Below are 17,354 nucleotides of genomic sequence, written 5' to 3'. Positions count from 1 at the left end.
TCTACCTTCAAAGACGCATCTCCAAATTGCTATACATTCAAGTCTCCGTAAAACCAAACTCCTTATGTCTCTCCATGTACCTCAATTTTCTATACCTATACCAAAGTCTTAAACTGCTATTCAATTACAATGTTCACCTTTGGCAATCCAATCCGACGTAAATGGACCAGTGTCAGCAAACTTGGCAACCAGTGCTGTCACCTCATCTTTGAACATCGACGTGTCATCCAGTAGTATCTTCTTGAACTCTTCCTGAAGAAACAGCGATTATTACAAATAACGAATGTAAGCACCGCTGTTAGATGGATCATGGAAAGGTGCATAGCAGTGAGGATCATAGCAGTGCTTGCCTTCTTTTCCAGCAGCATTTCTTCGGACGTTCGAAGCACCTCCAAATAGGCCTTCCAGGCAGGTGGAATGTCATGTAACTTTCTTCTAAAGTCGAACGACATGGGCACCTCGTATTTTTCTGCGTATCGAAACAAATTAGTTGAAGGACTATTCAAGTTTTCTTGAAAACCTTACGCAAAGTCTCGTATTGCTCCTGGATTTTAGGGAACTCTGCTTCCTCCTGAGGGATCTCGGCGACCAGTTTCTGGTATAACTGCATCGAATATTGCATGCTGACCAGATCCGTAGGCTCCTTCTGGATTCTGAACAAATCAATTTTAGATGATTGGTGATATCCCTAAGTACTCGTCATATTGTCGAATAGTCATCAAGCACCATGATTGAATAATTACTTCTTCGAGTTTTCAGCAATGTAGTGATAAACGTGGTTCATCATGTTCTCCGTTTGCTTCAATAAAAGTGCCATCAATTTCTGTTGCCAGATATAACACTCTTCCACAATGGCTCCCTTCAATCCATCCGCATTCACGTCCAGAAAGTGCACGGTCATCACCGTGTCCTGTGCTTGGACGTTATTGGCGATTATCAAGTACCTAACGATGTCTGAGTCGAAAGACTGTGCCGACGGTTTCAGCTTCTCGTACCTAAAGCGACAAAAATGCAACTCATGTTCAAAGTCCCATAATTACACCGTGTCTCTTAATTACCTCTGCAGAAACATTTCTCGGTTAACCTCCCACACTTCCTGAAAGGGTTCCCAGGACTTCAGATAACTTTGCACTTGAAGGAAGCAATAATTCACCTCTGAAATTGTCAATCATCAACACGACATGCGACAAAAATTCATTGAAATATACAACCATCGTTGAGTTTCTGTTGAAGGTTCAGGAGATCTGCATCTGTCTCGTAATATTTCCAAAAGTCAGGAATGTTTAAGGTCAATCGAAACTTGTATACTAGTCGACGTAGCTTTTTTACAGGTTCCAGGAGGTTGTCGAAGACTGTCGACATTAGGGTGGTGACCTCTGTTAGATCGGGATTGAAAGTTATCTGTAACAGTACCCATTTTTGCCACAATTCACAAATTGTTTGTGGTGATCACAAAGCGTAGAAATTCTAATGCGAGTCTATACATAACTACAATTAGATTCTATGGTTCACGTACCTTATTATCAACGAGATCAATATGAACCAAAATGAGTGGCGACGGTGGTGTGGTACCATCCCCGTGAAGAGCATTAAACAGGGTCTCCAAGGATCCCCTGATACATAATCTAAAGGACTCGCTAATCAGCACGTCTATCCTGTTCAAGTAGTTCTTCCACTCCTCGAGTGTCTGTCATTAAAGAGTAAATTCGAATAATCGGTGTTCTAACTCTAAATACGATAATCCACCGTTCGGAATCGGTAGAAGCCTAGAATCCCTTCTAGGGGAGTTTTCGTACGAAGGGAGGCACGCGTTCCTAGAGGCAGTCACGTCACGCAGCGGACGTATCGTAACGCGGATCGGTCTGGTCTACGTTTCTCCGCTCGAAAATTGCTCCGCATAGCCTGCAGGGATAACACGGAACATTTTGCGAGAATTCCAGCTCGTGAACGGCTGCTTTACACACCGTTTTGTCGCCGATCCAGACAGAAACGAGCGAACCAACGAGGACGATGTTCAGCGGCTGAGAATGGAACCGTCGGGAGACAGACAACGAAACAACGACGGGTCTTTTCTATGGCAGGGGGCTGGAGTAGTTAAGAATTTTTATCGCGGAGAACATGGGCGCGATGGTGTTTCCGTGATTGTCGTTGAGAATATTTTAACGCGTTTCGGGGTATGCGGACAGAAAAACCCCTGCTAGATTATACGGAGCATTATTAAAATGCAACCATAGTATCAACTATTTGAACTATACGTCAAGGTCTACGTCATCGATGTTACTCTCTTTTACAATACTAATCGCGAAAGATTAATATGAACCTAAAAGAATACCAAGAAAGACATACATCCTCTATAACGTTTCTGAAGCCATCGTAAACAACCACGATACGTTGAATTATCTGTCTATGTTTCTCTCTCAGCTCTGCAAACGCCTCGTCCCTAAAACAAAGTTATTCTATATTCGAAAAATAACCAAAAACTCTAATTACATTGAACCGATACAAACCTGCCCTTAATTAACTCCTCGCTCAATTGCTGCAAGGTGTAGGTGTAGTTCGGTCTGATCTTGATCATGCTGGTGCCACAAATGTTCTCGCATATCTTCATAATCTCGGAGTTCGATTCCTTGTAAACATCGATGAAGTTTTGCAGCTGCACGAACAGACAGAGACAGAAGTAAGCCGGGAAACGTAACCCGGTACGATTGCACAGCTTGTAAACGGCGTGGCGTGTAGCTATGTCCAGCTTTGCCCTTGGTTGCGGCCGAATTCCGTCGATTTGAACAGGGTAACGAATGGCCGCAAACACCCTGGCACCGGATATCCGCTATTGTTATTCGGTTTCCGCCGGCACGCGTACTTCTTGCTTAATTAAACAAACAAAGGCTACGGGACCGGATCCCACTTGGACCGGGTCAAAATTTAATTTCGCCAGGACACAGTCGGACTCGGCCGCATAAATTTCCGTTCGTACGCGTACCAGGTTTGCCAACGGACGTGTAATAGGTGCCGGTTAAACGAAGATAGCCACGGAACTGTGCTATCCTATCCATAAGTCATGGTATACTTTAGCATCTGAATTGTACGGATATCGCGATTTTGTACTCTATTGGTTGGGCTCATGTGTGGTACATGTGTCAAAAATATTAAGGAGAGGTGAAGATGAGAGTGGTATGTGTTGAGAATAACAGACGTGGAAATTAAAGAGCTGAGGGGAGATAATATGTGTTCAGAGTAGCACGTGTGAAGATTAAAGCACGTTGAGAATACCACGTGTAGTAATATAGTACGCTGAGAATACTGCATATGTAGATTACAGTGCGCTGAGAATACCACGTGTGGTAATATGGTACGCTGAGAATACTGCATATGTAGATTACAGTGCGCTGAGAATACCACGTGTGGTAATATAGTACGCTGAGAATATTGCATATGTAGATTACACTGTGCTGAGAATACCACGTGTGGTAATATAGTACGCTGAGAATACTGCATATGTAAATTATAGTGCGCTGAGAATACCACATGTGGTAATATGGTACGCTGAGAATACTGCATATGTAGATTACAGTGTGCTGAGAATACCACGTGTGGTAATACAGTACACTGAGAATACTACATATGTAGATCACAATGCGCTAAGAATACCACGTGTGGTAATACAGTACACTGAGAATACCAGTGTGGAATACAATGTGCTAAGAGTACCACCCATAGAGAGTTCAACCTATCACATATATTATATTCAAAGAATATCACGAGTTCACATATCCTCCCCAAAATCAATATATTTTAATAACGAAATATCGTAAGGGATGTAAGAAATATTTGTGCACCAGGGTGTTTAACCTTCAGGTCAAAGCCGAAACTTTTAAGAGTCTTATGGACGTACATTTGCCGTCTGGTTCAAGCAATCCTCGATATATGAGTCCACGTATTCCGAGTTCCATGTCAGCCTGCCTAATCCGGGATTGATCTTCCTGTCTACCTGGCGAATTAGCTCACGGAACAGATCCCGCTCCGTAGCGGACAACGCTGAAAAAATGTGGAAAAAAGAGATAAAATATCAGTTTTCTTTCGGGACACGATTATCGTTCGACATGATTCACCACGCGATTATCTGGAAACGCGAACAGGCGCATTTCGATAAAAATGGTAACATGAAACTTTTAAGCGAAATCGTTGGTAAATCTGTACAGTATTTTCGAGGGATCGAAAGGGGCAGCTTTCGTTTGGATCAATTTTAAAAATAACAATCGCGTCGAAAGTTACAAGCAAATATAATTTCGGACGCATCGGTTCGGGACGCGTCTGACAACGACAATCCGATTTCACTCGTGCCAACCTTTTCACCCTTTTTATTTTTCCCGACTGCTATTTTTATGCAGATTAACGCGTCGCCGCAGTGGAAATAAAAAACAATATAAATCATGGAATTTAAAATTTTTACTCTGCAACTGACACGTACGTTTAATAATTCTTTAATATTTAGTGATACAATAACGTGGATATATTTTGAAATACTTATATTCTGGAATTTCAATTTACCCGAATATTTGTGAACACCAATAAACCCAAGCTTCCTATATTCTCACGATATAAAATGATTCTGGAGGACGTATTTGCAACGGTTTCAGAAATTAGCAAGTACGAGAGGGAAATAACCTGACAGGTTGGGAGTACATGCTCCCAATTAGTTTGTATAATCGAGATTCTAACGTGTCTGTTCCGAGCACCAGGGCGAACTTTCCTCCCAGTTTTGATATTTTATAATTGTGGTTGCTGCTTCGGTTAATAACACGTGGCGGCGTGTTATAATCGAGCAAGAAAACGCTCGAGGTATTTCCCTGGAAACGTACTCGGCCAACTATTTTGCAATTTCCCCGATGTACAAACCCGAAGTTTCGCGCCGGCTTCGATGCTCGAAACTTCAAAATATTTCTTGGCACTCGTGCGAGCACGTGGCTGCAACTTAACTGAATTTGTATCGGAAAATAAAGAATTCTGAAGTTGCTACATTTTTCCTAATATCGATTGCTCTCATTTTTTAATTATTATCAGACAAGGAACTAAGGTGCATTCGATAGTAGAATATAAAAACAGTTTCAAAAAAAATCTAGCAAGAGCAAAAAGTCGATAGGTTCATTGCTAGTTTGCTAACTCGATATATTGCACGAGTTGTAGGTATTATAAAACGTGTCTCTGCGAGGGAAGTTTAATGGGACCACGTTTGGAAGAACCAATTTTCCGAATTTCAGGTCGAGGAAAATTAATAACGGGCAAACCAGACGTGTCACGAATTTCGTAATTGAAATACTTGAGGAGGACGCTAACTGTGCGATGCAAACACCTGAATAATCGATAGTTAACAAACCTGATGCAGGGAAGTCTCAGAAAATCCGTAAACGATCTTATAGTATAATTGAGCTAACCTCCATTCAAAGATCAGACGATAGAGATTAACTACGTTACCGTAGCTGCTAGTTTTCAAGAATCTAACCTCGAATAGCTTTGTTGTATCCGATAATCACAGCGATGACACCCTCGAGAGCAAAGTACAGGCTGTTCCATTTATCGAAAACGATCTGAATGTGAACCGGGAGACCGAACTTCATGTAGTCCCAATAGGTAGCTTCCCGGCACAAGTTCAAAATGGCCGGATCGATGTTGCACTCGAGCAATCCGTAATTCGTGATGCTGCGTCGCATCAGAAACCGATCGAGCCGTGCTCGAGGATTATCGCCCACTTGGTGCACCCATTGATGGAATATGTCGGCGACGAAGTCTTCGATCGTTTTCATAAGAGTGTCGTGTTGGTCGTAGACCTCCACGCTGTAGCCGCAGTAAGGCATCCACGCGGCTTCCTCCAGTAATTCTCTGATCCACAGCAGATGAGCGGCTTTCAGTTTAAGATACAGTGCTCTGCCCGCGTAATATGGGGTCATCGAAGGATATTTCTCTCGTTCGGCCAGGACTTCTTCCTTTGTTCGTTGGATATCGTCGCTGAAGAGTTTCCATATCTGAAAAGGTTGTCCACATTTTTGGATCGACAAAATGTCCTACGATCTTTTCAATCTCTTTGAATACTCACCTCGACGGTCCTCAATTCAAAAAGACTCTTCAAGTTCTCCCGATTCATATAATTATGAAATCCCTGCAGATCCTCGATCGCTTCCTGCACGTTGTTCATCTTCAAGAAAACCGTGGCCACCAGATTCTCGATCATGATCTCGAGATCCTTCATCTCCGTACGGAAAGCAACTATGTCGTCGTGCCACAACGCGTAGTGAACGTCCAAGATCCTGTGCGAGTTTTGCTCGATTTGTTTCAGCGCCTGGCGAAACAGTCTCTCGATCTTTTGACACACCCTCTCGTGTTCCTCGCCCAACGTGCCGCTGAATATTGGTTGCATAACTTCCACAGTCTCGTCCATTCTGAACACACCAATTACAGTTACCTTTTCAATTACGTGCAGTGCTGAAAAATTATGTGATCAAGTTTTTACAAGGGATCGATAAAGGACCGTAGGTGCTTTGACCTTGACTTGTAGGGTCAAACATTTGCATGTACGGTGTAGTATTTGTGGAGAGTAAACACTCCCAGTGGGACCTGGGGTTGAGATTCCGTTTTCTTAGAAAACAGCGTTAATGTTTCATTACGAGTAGGTTTAGAGATTCTTTGTTTCAAGTTCAAGGCCAGTCTCGCTACTTCTACGGTCCTTTACCTTGGACATAAAATATTTAAATTTTTATCGAATATTCTCAAACATTATGCATCAGAAAGGTAGACAGTCGATTTGGTAGCACAAAGTTTATATAATTAATTTGAAAAAACTGTGCGCTAAAGGATTAATTCGCGTACGAGTCTGGTTTTGAAGGGGTCACAAAAGAGGGGTTGGCTGATTACCTTGCAAAATCGATCATCGCCTGACAGATTTCAATCATATCGTGACACCTGCTGATGAAAACATCAGTATGACGAAATATATTGTCCCTGTCTAAATCCCATGGTACGTGCGTCAGAATATTGTGAGCGTGCGCTATCTGAAAGGCAAACGATCGTCCGATGGATGAAACAGTCGTTTCGAGAAATTTATATTTATGGCTAGGTTGGGTCGTTTAATATCCGGCTCGCGGTACCACGTGATGAAATCGATCGCCGGGAACGCGACTTATAGCGGCTAAATAAGGCCGATCACGCTACTTCGCGTGTTCCCTTTTAATCCGTATCGGTTACTTTGCTCGATAAAGCGAATTCATTCTCACCTGTCGATGGCGAATCGACGCTGGATGTCAGAAAGGTTTCTCTTACGCGTGTGAATTAATTTCATTGATAATTGAATTCGTCAGATGCGGAGACCAAGTGTGGAGGCAATTCTCATTTGATCACACGTAACAAAACTTAATTTGAGAAATTCTACACTTGAGAAAATCGGTGCGTGGAAGACTCCACACGTGATAAATTCGGCACACGGAAAATTCAATACGTGAAAAATTCGATGCGCGAAAAATTCGATGTGTAAGAAATTTGACGCGTGGAAAATTCGGGGCGCGGGAAAATTTCGACAGGTGCGAAATTCGACACTGACGATTTTTTAGAAGGTTGTCCAGGCATACCATAAATTATTACGGTTATTTCACCGGTACGCTGGATTTTATCGGCAGTTAGTTTTCTCAGTATTTGAATATGATTTTTTGGAAGAACGGATTGAATCGCTGCGGAAGTAATGAAATGTTTCGAAGCTCGATATCACGATCGTACCATTAAAATTTTATTCCACATTTCAGCCAATTCCGGGAACATTTGTTTCGCTTTATTCAAACAAATAAAAATATACCATTTCTATAGAACAATATAAACATTAATTAAACAACTACACGAGCGAACAGATCAATTTTCCCAATTTGTTGCGGTGTATCGATAAAAATAAGGATTAATAAATACTCGTTACAAGGAGACAAGCGTACCATCAACGATACCCATGGGATTTCATTTGTGCGATAAGCCTGTCGATATTTCCCCCGGAAAAATCGTAATAACCTTGTAACTTAGTCAATTCGAAGTCTTTCGCGTTCCTAAAATGCTCCACTAATTTTCGCTCCTACTTATGCTTATCTGGCCACGCGGGAAACGTCTAAGTCGGGGTTATTGTCACTTCCGTTTAACGTGAAAACTTGACCTCGTTTCGTAACAACCCTCCACCCTCGCTGCTCGGATAAAACGGTAATCTCTCGTTGACAAATTATTTCTCGTCCCTCGTCATCTTTCACGACTCCCTTTTGTTATAATCTTAAATTACACCAGGTAAATATTATCGGATCAATAAAACCAACGGAGGAATCGTAACGAACGATTACGTTGAATAAAGAGCAAAGATGCGTCTCTCAAATTAGAATAACTTTCCAGCGTAGTTTGCCGTCAAACGAAAGATAAATGTCGAAGTTTGCTTTTCGAAATTTGTCAAGTTTCTTATTTAATCGAGTTTCTCGGGATTAAATTACGAACGAAACGGACGTTTCGAGAAGTAGATCATTGGCTTATTTGTGTTGTGTACTTGCCTCGATTACAGGGAAGCAAGATTAATTGCAACTCGTATGACGCGTTCTAACTGGGGCGAATATTATTTTAACAAGGGTAGGGAGAGGTACGTGTTTCCTCGTTCACGGGGATCATTGTGAGCCGGCCAAAGAGATGGTACAATTACCGTGACTTCCGCTTAACGCGCGAACTCCTCTCACTTTGCTTAACGGCTGTTTCCTAAGTATCTAAAGTAACTCTGCACACGTCGTTTTAATAGTCCCTTAATGCACCCTGAGCGTCGAGTGAATTTGTACATAGCGTCGAGTTGAGCGGGATCGATGTGGAAATGAAATTTAGCCCTTATTTTATCTGCGGTGTACACTCGCAACTTTTCTAGGGACAATAGGGATCTACAAAAAAAACTTCGAAATACCCCCCAATCTCAAAGTCTCCCACTCCTATAAATATAATTACTTTATCATAAAGCAATTTGTAATTCTCGCAGGCGTCGATGCACTCCTTCAGCTTCTTCATGGACATCCTAGTCTGACCCGCAAACAGTTGCTTCAGATCGACATAATTTCGACACAGGATGATGATCTGATTGCTGAGCGCCTTGAACAGGTTCTGAATTCTCTCGTAGTTGTTGTAATACGGCGAGTTCAGCCAGATAGTCCTGAACAGGTGCATGATATTCATCAGATGTTGCTGGATCTCCGCAGGATGGGTACACTTGTTTAATTCTTCCGAAGGCTCCACCAAAATTCGTAGATATTTTATATTGGATCTTGCTTCCTTCGCACCTTGCTCGATCTCATCTTTCAGGGTTAAAAACTGTCGCACGTACGTCGAGTGACCGAGCAGCAGAAACTCTGTTATGTTCTTCACCGTGGGGTTCTGAAGTTGGTAGTCCAGACCGCACAAATTGTCATCTGTTACCGTGAAAATAATGAGAAAAGGGGAAAGAGAATGAGAGTAGGTTTGCAACATTTTAAGGTTTAATTCAATGAAAATCTTTGTATCAGATTACTAACAACGATAGACCCAAAAGTCGTATTCGTCGTGGAGACACAATAACTCATTCGGCGTCGCTTGTTCCTGGTCCGATACAGCGATTCTGATCTGAGTGGTCCAATGTGCCACCACACCCTCCATCCTCTTCAGCAATTCCTTATCGTCTGCACTGAGGTCGTTACCCTCCGGGGGTACATATATCACTGTTAAGCCCAGCATTTTGAACGTCAGGTCCGTTAAGTTGCAGAGAAACGTGTCCACGTGTGTGTAGAAATCAGCCTTCACGCATGTATTTTATTCGCTAAGGAAACAAGTACAATCTGCGAGATCCCTTTATTTACATAAACGGTGTAAACGGCAATGTCTCTTTGAAAGAAAAGGTATTCTTTTTAAATGAAAAACGTGTCACAAAGAAAATAAGTTCTAAGAGAGTCGTTCAAACGTCGAAACGTTAAACGAAGAACGATTATCTGCACTAAGCGTAATCCTTTCGGTTTAAAGACACAGCGATCTAACGCGACGATGTTACCGAGCGAATTTGTAACTTCGGCCAGTGCAATCCCCGGTCAGTAAAGTACAGCGGCAACTTCCGGTCCCAGTCGGTCCCAGAACGTCCGTCCACGAGAAACAAGGACGACGCAAAACAGGAAGGGTTAGACGAAGTTATTATTACCATAATTTTCGACTAAATGCACTGTGCAACTCGACCGTCGTAAATTCGTCCTCGATGTTTGCTCGTGTACGCGAACGAGATTACTCGTCCAGTCAGAAACGATTGCGTTTCGTTCGGCCGGAAGTCGCTTCATTATTTCAAATGCCTCTTAACTGACGACTATCGAAGCGACGCTTGGTTAATTGCAAGGACATGCTTTAAACTAGAAATGGTGACCAACATTCGTGGCTGCTTTCCGGTCTAAGGAAACTGTCCCAGCACTCAGATGTTCGCGGCCTCAGGATGTCGGCCATTTCCAAAGTTTGGAGATCCAAAATACCCTGATATGGAAATTTTTTGAAACCCTTACAATTCTAATTAGTAAATTGGTGCAGGCCAGAGAAAAATTCACGCTCTTCCAGGACGATGCTGAAGTCCCCACACTCTATTCTCAGATGACGGTGTAAAATAGCCTTATTATCCAAATTTATGAACTCTATGGTTCTTTATCACCGGTTCCCTCAGCACCGAAATTTCCAGCGAAACACAGCAGATACCTGTTACTCAGCCATAGAATCCTCGAGCATGCGACACATTCATCCCCTCGACGATTTACGATCTAGCAGCAAACTTTTCCGACCGTCTGAACCTTTCAATTGGCTCCATCTACACGGCGGAATTTCGCGAGGTGAACCGCAACCTCTTCTACTCAATTAAGCTTCCCAGCTGGCTCGGCCACGCATTGTTTATCGTCGCCAGGAAAAAGGACGATGGGACGGAAAAGTTTCGAGACTCCGCTCGTTGAAGTATCGTTATGCAACTGTTCCTGGATACCCGGCAACTTTCCACGTCGGTAGACTAATTAAACACGAGTTAAGCCGTGAGAGGATACTGTCTGGCCAGGTTTCGATCTTCACGAAGATCGGAGTTAACACGTTCTGCATCACCGACAAAATATGGCTCTCCACCTTGCCGTTCACCGACCCAAACAACACGCGATCCCGGAAATTGTCGGCCCGCAGGATCTCCTGAGACTCTCTGACGAAGTACGTGAGCTCGTGCACAGGGATCAGGGGAAACATCAGCGACACGGTCAGCCGGTCGCGCACAAAATACACTGTCAGCGCCGCCAAGTTCGGGTTCTTGAAGAACTCTCGGATCGTCCTCTCGGAGTAGTAAGTCCAGTCGCTTTCGACTAGCCCACTCAAAGTCGTCATATCTTTCACGCAATTGACCTGGAAGAGTTATTTTTTCAATACCGAAGGACAGCGAATAGGTTCACTTACTAGTTCCGTGAGCTCCTCTTCGTCGTAGACTGGTCTGAGCTCCTCTACCACTTCCTCTTCCGTGTGCTCTGTAACAGCAAATTATTGTCCCTTTAAAATTTATAATCGTTCAAAGAGCATCTAATTCGAAGCCGAGAGAAAAGTTCCAATCACAATTTAGCATACTCGACGAAGTAATAAGACCGATCGATTAATCCTGAATTGTAAACGACCCTTTAGGTCGGACAGGGAGTTAAATCGGGGACATTCGTTTTAAGAATCTCTCTCTTCCTGTTTTCTATACGCTGTTTTCTTTGCGGAGGGTGGAGTCCGAACCGCATGCCAGAGCTGCTCGCACCCCTTTTCCGGGTCAGGCATGCTTTTGCTGCCTGCGATCTAATAGGAACGATAAATCGCGGGTTAGCAGTGAATCGACGGAAGAGGAAACACGTCGGGGTGATCGAGGCGCCGCGGGAGGACACGTTGCTATAATTTATTGGGCAATGATAGCGAGCATTATGTAGATAGTATAACGACGTCGTCTCTTCTGTTCTCTGCCCAAAGGGACTTATTACCGTCACGTAGCTTTCCACGCCAATGGTTTCTCACGGTTTACATTGCGACCCCGTCACGTTTCCCTTGTATGTTCACCGGATCTGGCCGCGGGACCGATGCACACCGAGGGCTTTCAGGAATTTCTTCGACCTGTCGCCAACGATAAATTCGACGACGAAAAACACACGCGCACACTTTGCCAAAGGCTTTTCTCCACCGGCGACGTGAATCGCTGGAAAAATGGAAACACATTCGCTTGGATTCGAACTGGTGCCTAAAGCCATGGATTTACTTGCTTCGCCACTTTACCTACACGGATCTTTTTATCCTTTGACTTATGTTTCTTTTCTTTTATATTCCGTCTTTAACTCTTGCGTTCATTAATTCCTCCACAAATCAAGGTTCTCATTACTTATTTTATACCATGTATTGAAACCAGTTCAATAGCATACAGGTGTCCCACAGGGATTGGTGGATAGGAAAAATAGAAAGGATCCCTTCTAAAGATTCACAGCGTGCTTTTCAACATTATCGATTCGTAGTTGAGCAATTTTCAGATAATCCGTTCGAATTCCATTGGCCGTGTTTCAAACATTTTTTCGCCGAGAATTCCCCGGAGGTGCATCGCCGGAACATCGATAACTCGCGCCGCGTCACGCGAAACACGCGATACGCGAGGCACCGATGATAATGGAGAATGCATAGCCGGCCATGAAGAACAACAAGGAACGCGCCCGCGTTCCAACCCCGTTTTTTCCCTCAACTTCCTGCCGAAATTTTCGCGACACGAAAATGTTCGATAACCTGTCGTCGGAATCGTTTCGAAATTACCGAACCGTACGCGCTAAGCGAACTATTTCTTTCCGTTTGCACGAACGCGGTTTGAACGAGATATTCGACCGAGAGAAGGATCATTTTGGACCGCCTATAGCGAGTATGCGGCTAGAAAAAGCCAGCCGGTCCGCTGTTTATTAAAATTCATTAACGCAAAATCGATCGAACGGCCGCATCGGCAGCCGGTAATAACGGCTCGCAATAAAATTCTCGTCCGGCGGATTAACCGTTACAATTTTGTTACGCGTTCAACGCGAAAGTAATTCTTTTTTGAGGGTCGGGTAAGCCGACGGGTAGCGAGAACACAATCGAACGCCGGTGGATATCGCGGTAAACATTTTTCCCGACGATATCGATGTATGTATTAACGCACGAGTGTGCGTCCGGAGTACCATCGTCGGCGTAATTACGGCCACTTTACGGGATGTGCGCGTTCCGCTAAATTATTTCCCTCTCTCCACTGTTTTGCGTATCTCTGATTCGCTCCCGTCGAAATTTCATCGCTCCGGAAATCTTCGATCGTTGAGCGATGAAATTTTAAAAATCTAGATTTTAAGTACAGAATGTAATATAAATACACGACAGATTTTGTGCAACAGGTGCAATAGGTAATTGGAAGATCTAAGTGCAATAATTTATGTCCTCAAAAGACCCTAATAAGAGTTACAGTTGTCCAACGTCACCGTGATATTCCTTTTACTATAAGCGAAGCAATCTCCAGCCAGTAAAAACGTATCAGTCGAATGGACCGACGTTGTTCGACTACGAAGGGGTTAATACGAAATTAAATCGGATCAGGGATCTTGCAACGAGTCCCCCAGCAAAATTGCCACCTTCGATCATTCGCAGCCAGTCCGTGACATTAATTGTTCGCGGGTAGTTTCAACGTTGTCTCCCTCTCTTCGTCTCCGTTTCTCCGTCTCTTCGTACGGATACTTGAAGCTTCTGGTTAGATATTCCGGATAACAGTTTCCGTGCGCTCGTAGGCGGAGAGACTAACCTCTACCAATAGATGCTTGCGGGTTATTGGTTTATTTAGTTCACCTACTTTCGAAGCTTGCGAGTACGAGACGTCGCGACGAATTAACCGAATCTCCGAGGAATCGGCTCGAGAAACGGAGCTTAAATTACCATAATCCAAGAGACAAATTAGGAACTCGGCAACACAGTGAACGACCGATTAATCGTCCACCAGTGGCCACCTTAAGCGTCATAATTCACCCTACGTCCACTCGTATCGACGTTAACGTCGTTCTGGTTTAACGATCTTCTCTCTACATTCCGATCCTTATCATAGATAGAGAAGATTGTACTTATATCGTCATTTTTATACAATTATTATTATTCACTTTGGATGAGAGGTTAGAGAGGTTAGCTTCGGCGAGAAAGAGATCCGTTAATTGTCGAACCACCTCCACATCTTGCATACATCTAGATAATTTATTGCCCAAGAAATGAGAGAAACCGGAAGAAAAATACAGACGATCTGAAGGAGTTGGCAAGAGGCACAGACCGAGGAAGAAGATGGAGAAAAAGGAAGAAGACCTTTAATATTTTTCTCGTAAATCTTACTTTGCCTCTCCTCCTCGTCGGTGGACTCAGCATCCAAGTACTCTCTGTGCGGATCCGGAGGCTTATCTTTAACTTTATCTTTCCGTCTTTGCATTTTATTGACGGCTCGGTCTGCCGGACTCGACACCTCTCTCTTCTCGAGAAGCTCGTGCAACTGATTTATGCGAACCGTCCAACTGTTTCCACCGAACCCTTTTCGCTTTTCGTCTTGCCGTAGATATTGTCGAGTACCGCCGAATCGCTGGATCCTTCAGAAAAGATCCTGACGGACGGATTCTCTATCGATCGTCGCTTGTCTCCCGAATCGAGAACTTTGGGTTCGAAATCGACACTGTCGACAACGTGAACTTTCTGCTATTTTAACATCACTTTTCTTATTAGATCGAATAGTTTCATTTTGGATCCTGGATTTTTTAATTCTCAATTTTAGGCTCCATGTATTTAGAAGTTTATCATTCCTGTAGATGGTTATATTTCTTTAACTGTTGATTGACTTTAAGAAGTTCAGAAAGACTTCTATAGCGAACATTGCAAGTATTTTCTATGCATCCTTCAAAAGATGTTCCATAAAAGGGAGCGTGTCTCGAGACATCTAGCATCGATAGTCAATTCAGTATACCGAAAATCGTAATAATCCCGTTCGAGAAGTCAATTTGATGGGCTCGAGACTACAAAAGTGGTAACACCGTAAAGTTGGAATATGGTCGTCTATTGGCTCGTGCGGTTTCCACGCCGCGAGACGAGGCTTTAAATAAGATGCAAAATGGTGTCGCTTCCAGTCGACAATACCGATCGATGCTTTCGCTCGCTATTCGAGGAAATATAAATCCCGTTTAATGCACCGGCCACCCAAACGACGTGGATTTGCGAGCATCCAAACGGCCGTTCGAGCTCGACAAGAGATTGATGGGGTACTCCAGCTCGCTCTAAATATCCAGATCCATCCCGCGCTGATCCCACTGTATCGTGGACCAATGATAAATTTAAATAATTACAGATATATGGGACAACCGGGTGATCTTGTTACCGGGTTGATTTTATCCTTTTACTTTTACCGGAATACTCCTGTCTGGTTGCGCGTCTAGAAATTTCTGTATATAAATCTCAATGTAACGCGCATGTTTCATAGTTACATAAACAAATATGGCAGAAGGAAAAATCTTGTACGCGAGGATCTCTCGCTGCCAATTTCCATTCGGACGTAATATTTCTTAGTTGAGTCTTGGAGCAATTTAGCAAGCACCATTTATCCCCGCGAGTCTCGAATCTCCTTCCACTTATTCGCGTAACACCGTATATCGAATCATGAAAGCTTACGCGGCCAAAATCTGTGAATCGCTCGTTTCGACAGTTAGATTCAGCCATGCAGTTTGCATGTTTTTGCGAGCAGCCTAGCTGGATGAGCGACGATTTCAGTCGTTCGAAGCGAATCGAAGCGAGGGAAAGGAGAAATTGCACCGGACGAGTAACGGGTAGGGGGTGCAGCAGCTCGATAGGACGAGATTAAAAGAGGCAAAGCTACAAGATTAAAAGGCAATGCCGGACACGGGCCGAATCGAACGAGCTGGACGACTACTCGCGGAGACATTTATATTCCCGGGGAAATCGTTATTGATCGATCAGAGGACTCGGACGATCTCCGGCGTGTCGTTCCGCCCTTTTCTTTCTTTCTTTCTCGTTCGATCGGCTCGATAACGCTTGTTCGAGCTGTCCTTTCAAACCTGTACACGCGCACCACCTTTGTTCCAGCTTCCTTCGGGTTTCATTGTTGTTTATGATATCCTTTTGCTTCTTCCTTTCCAGCGTTTTCTAATCGTGTATTTTTATCTGCATCTTTCAAAGATTCACGGGAGGTTTAATTAGTTTAAGAAACTGTCTGGCTCTAAAACAGGGTTGTAGAAAAGTATATTAAGATGTAACGTACTCGAAGGCAAGGGGTGAATCGCAGCGATGATAAAATGAACAAAGAGATTCGAAGCGAAGCTTAACGTTTGCGGCAGGTTTGGCCCTCGAATGGTAAGATTACTTTGGGTTCCTTGGGTGGTAGGATTTTGTAGGGTCAGGTTGAAGGAAAGAAAAGCTGCGGACAACTAGGTTAGTTCCACTCAAGGTAACTCGGTCCTGGAGGCGTCTCACGGCCCTGTAATATTGGTATGCTTTCTTTGAAACCACCGAATTGTGTTACAGAGAATCAGAGTCGCAGTCAGAAAGTTTCAAACTATTTTAGAATTTATGCAGATTCACAGATTTCACCGATAAAATAACGTTGAAGAATTTTTCGTAGTTTAAATTACCCAGCGTGTTATTAAAGAAAAGCGAGACAACAATAATTTTTCAAACAGAGCTGTCTACGCCACTTGTATAAAGGATTCTGCAGCCACGAGACCGTTCGCTCTTCCATTTTCACCGCCGCTTTCACACGCATTATTATTCCCTTAACGCAGCCATCGGACAACACGTCGTCAGAATTACTCGCTCCATTTTTATTGCACGTTATTTATCACCGCGGACGAAACGTGGTAGCAGCCTGCTTCCGGTCTCTATCCATCATCCTTCATCTTCTTTCATCGTCCATTTTACACAATACGTGACGCGAGCCACTCTTTTAAAGGATCAGAAACGTAAGACAGAGGGATTCATAGATAACTTCGCAAGAATTTTTATAGGAAATGGTCTCGAATTTTTATTCGAAGGTTCTATTTATACTTCTATTAGCGTTATTTTGTAAAGTCGAGATTTCGACAGTTCGGAAATCGGAAAGTTCTCTCGCAAAGGGTAGAAATAAATTGCTAGCTTTTTCCCCGAGTTTTTTCAAGGTCGACGCATTACCTGTTGCTACACCAGGCAATTATACGCGCTCCCTTCAGCCTGAGGGACTTATCGCGAAAGCTGGCCTCGGTTTCCCCTTTTTCTTTTCTGGTATCGTCGGCCAAGAGCCAACC

At 43.5% G+C, this 17,354-nt stretch overlaps 2 protein-coding genes across 2 annotated transcripts in view; both read right to left on the bottom strand.

The window, feature by feature from the left end:
* kl-2 (dynein heavy chain 2, axonemal kl-2) overlaps positions 1-9,815 on the bottom strand; it is a 31,977-nt gene extending 22,162 nt beyond the window's left edge. Inside the window, exons 1-15 of the mRNA XM_012298093.2 lie at positions 9,555-9,815; positions 8,995-9,452; positions 6,907-7,043; positions 6,092-6,434; positions 5,501-6,020; positions 3,893-4,035; positions 2,508-2,653; positions 2,347-2,440; positions 1,517-1,687; positions 1,212-1,401; positions 1,059-1,155; positions 744-995; positions 526-653; positions 351-469; positions 138-252 (exon numbers count right to left, since the gene is read on the bottom strand). Coding sequence (XP_012153483.1) covers positions 138-252; positions 351-469; positions 526-653; positions 744-995; positions 1,059-1,155; positions 1,212-1,401; positions 1,517-1,687; positions 2,347-2,440; positions 2,508-2,653; positions 3,893-4,035; positions 5,501-6,020; positions 6,092-6,434; positions 6,907-7,043; positions 8,995-9,452; positions 9,555-9,753 — 3,112 coding nt within the window. The 5' untranslated portion in view covers positions 9,754-9,815. The remainder of the gene's footprint in view (positions 1-137; positions 253-350; positions 470-525; positions 654-743; positions 996-1,058; positions 1,156-1,211; positions 1,402-1,516; positions 1,688-2,346; positions 2,441-2,507; positions 2,654-3,892; positions 4,036-5,500; positions 6,021-6,091; positions 6,435-6,906; positions 7,044-8,994; positions 9,453-9,554) is intronic.
* Positions 9,816-10,986: 1,171 nt separating this feature from the next.
* LOC105664266 (dynein axonemal heavy chain 2) lies at positions 10,987-14,678 on the bottom strand. Its single transcript, XM_012298156.2, has 3 exons — positions 14,413-14,678; positions 11,473-11,540; positions 10,987-11,421 (listed from the first exon to the last, which is right to left on the bottom strand). The coding sequence occupies exons 1-3, from the start codon at positions 14,504-14,506 to the stop codon at positions 10,999-11,001; spliced, it is 585 nt and encodes a 194-aa protein (XP_012153546.2). The 5' UTR covers positions 14,507-14,678; the 3' UTR covers positions 10,987-10,998.
* Positions 14,679-17,354: the final 2,676 nt, after the last annotated feature.

Source organism: Megachile rotundata, chromosome 13, assembly GCF_050947335.1.
Source record: "Megachile rotundata isolate GNS110a chromosome 13, iyMegRotu1, whole genome shotgun sequence".
NCBI classification, from domain to species: Eukaryota; Metazoa; Arthropoda; class Insecta; order Hymenoptera; family Megachilidae; genus Megachile; species Megachile rotundata.
Note: the sequence above shows the minus strand (reverse complement) of the source record. Positions and strands in the feature narration are given on the sequence as shown.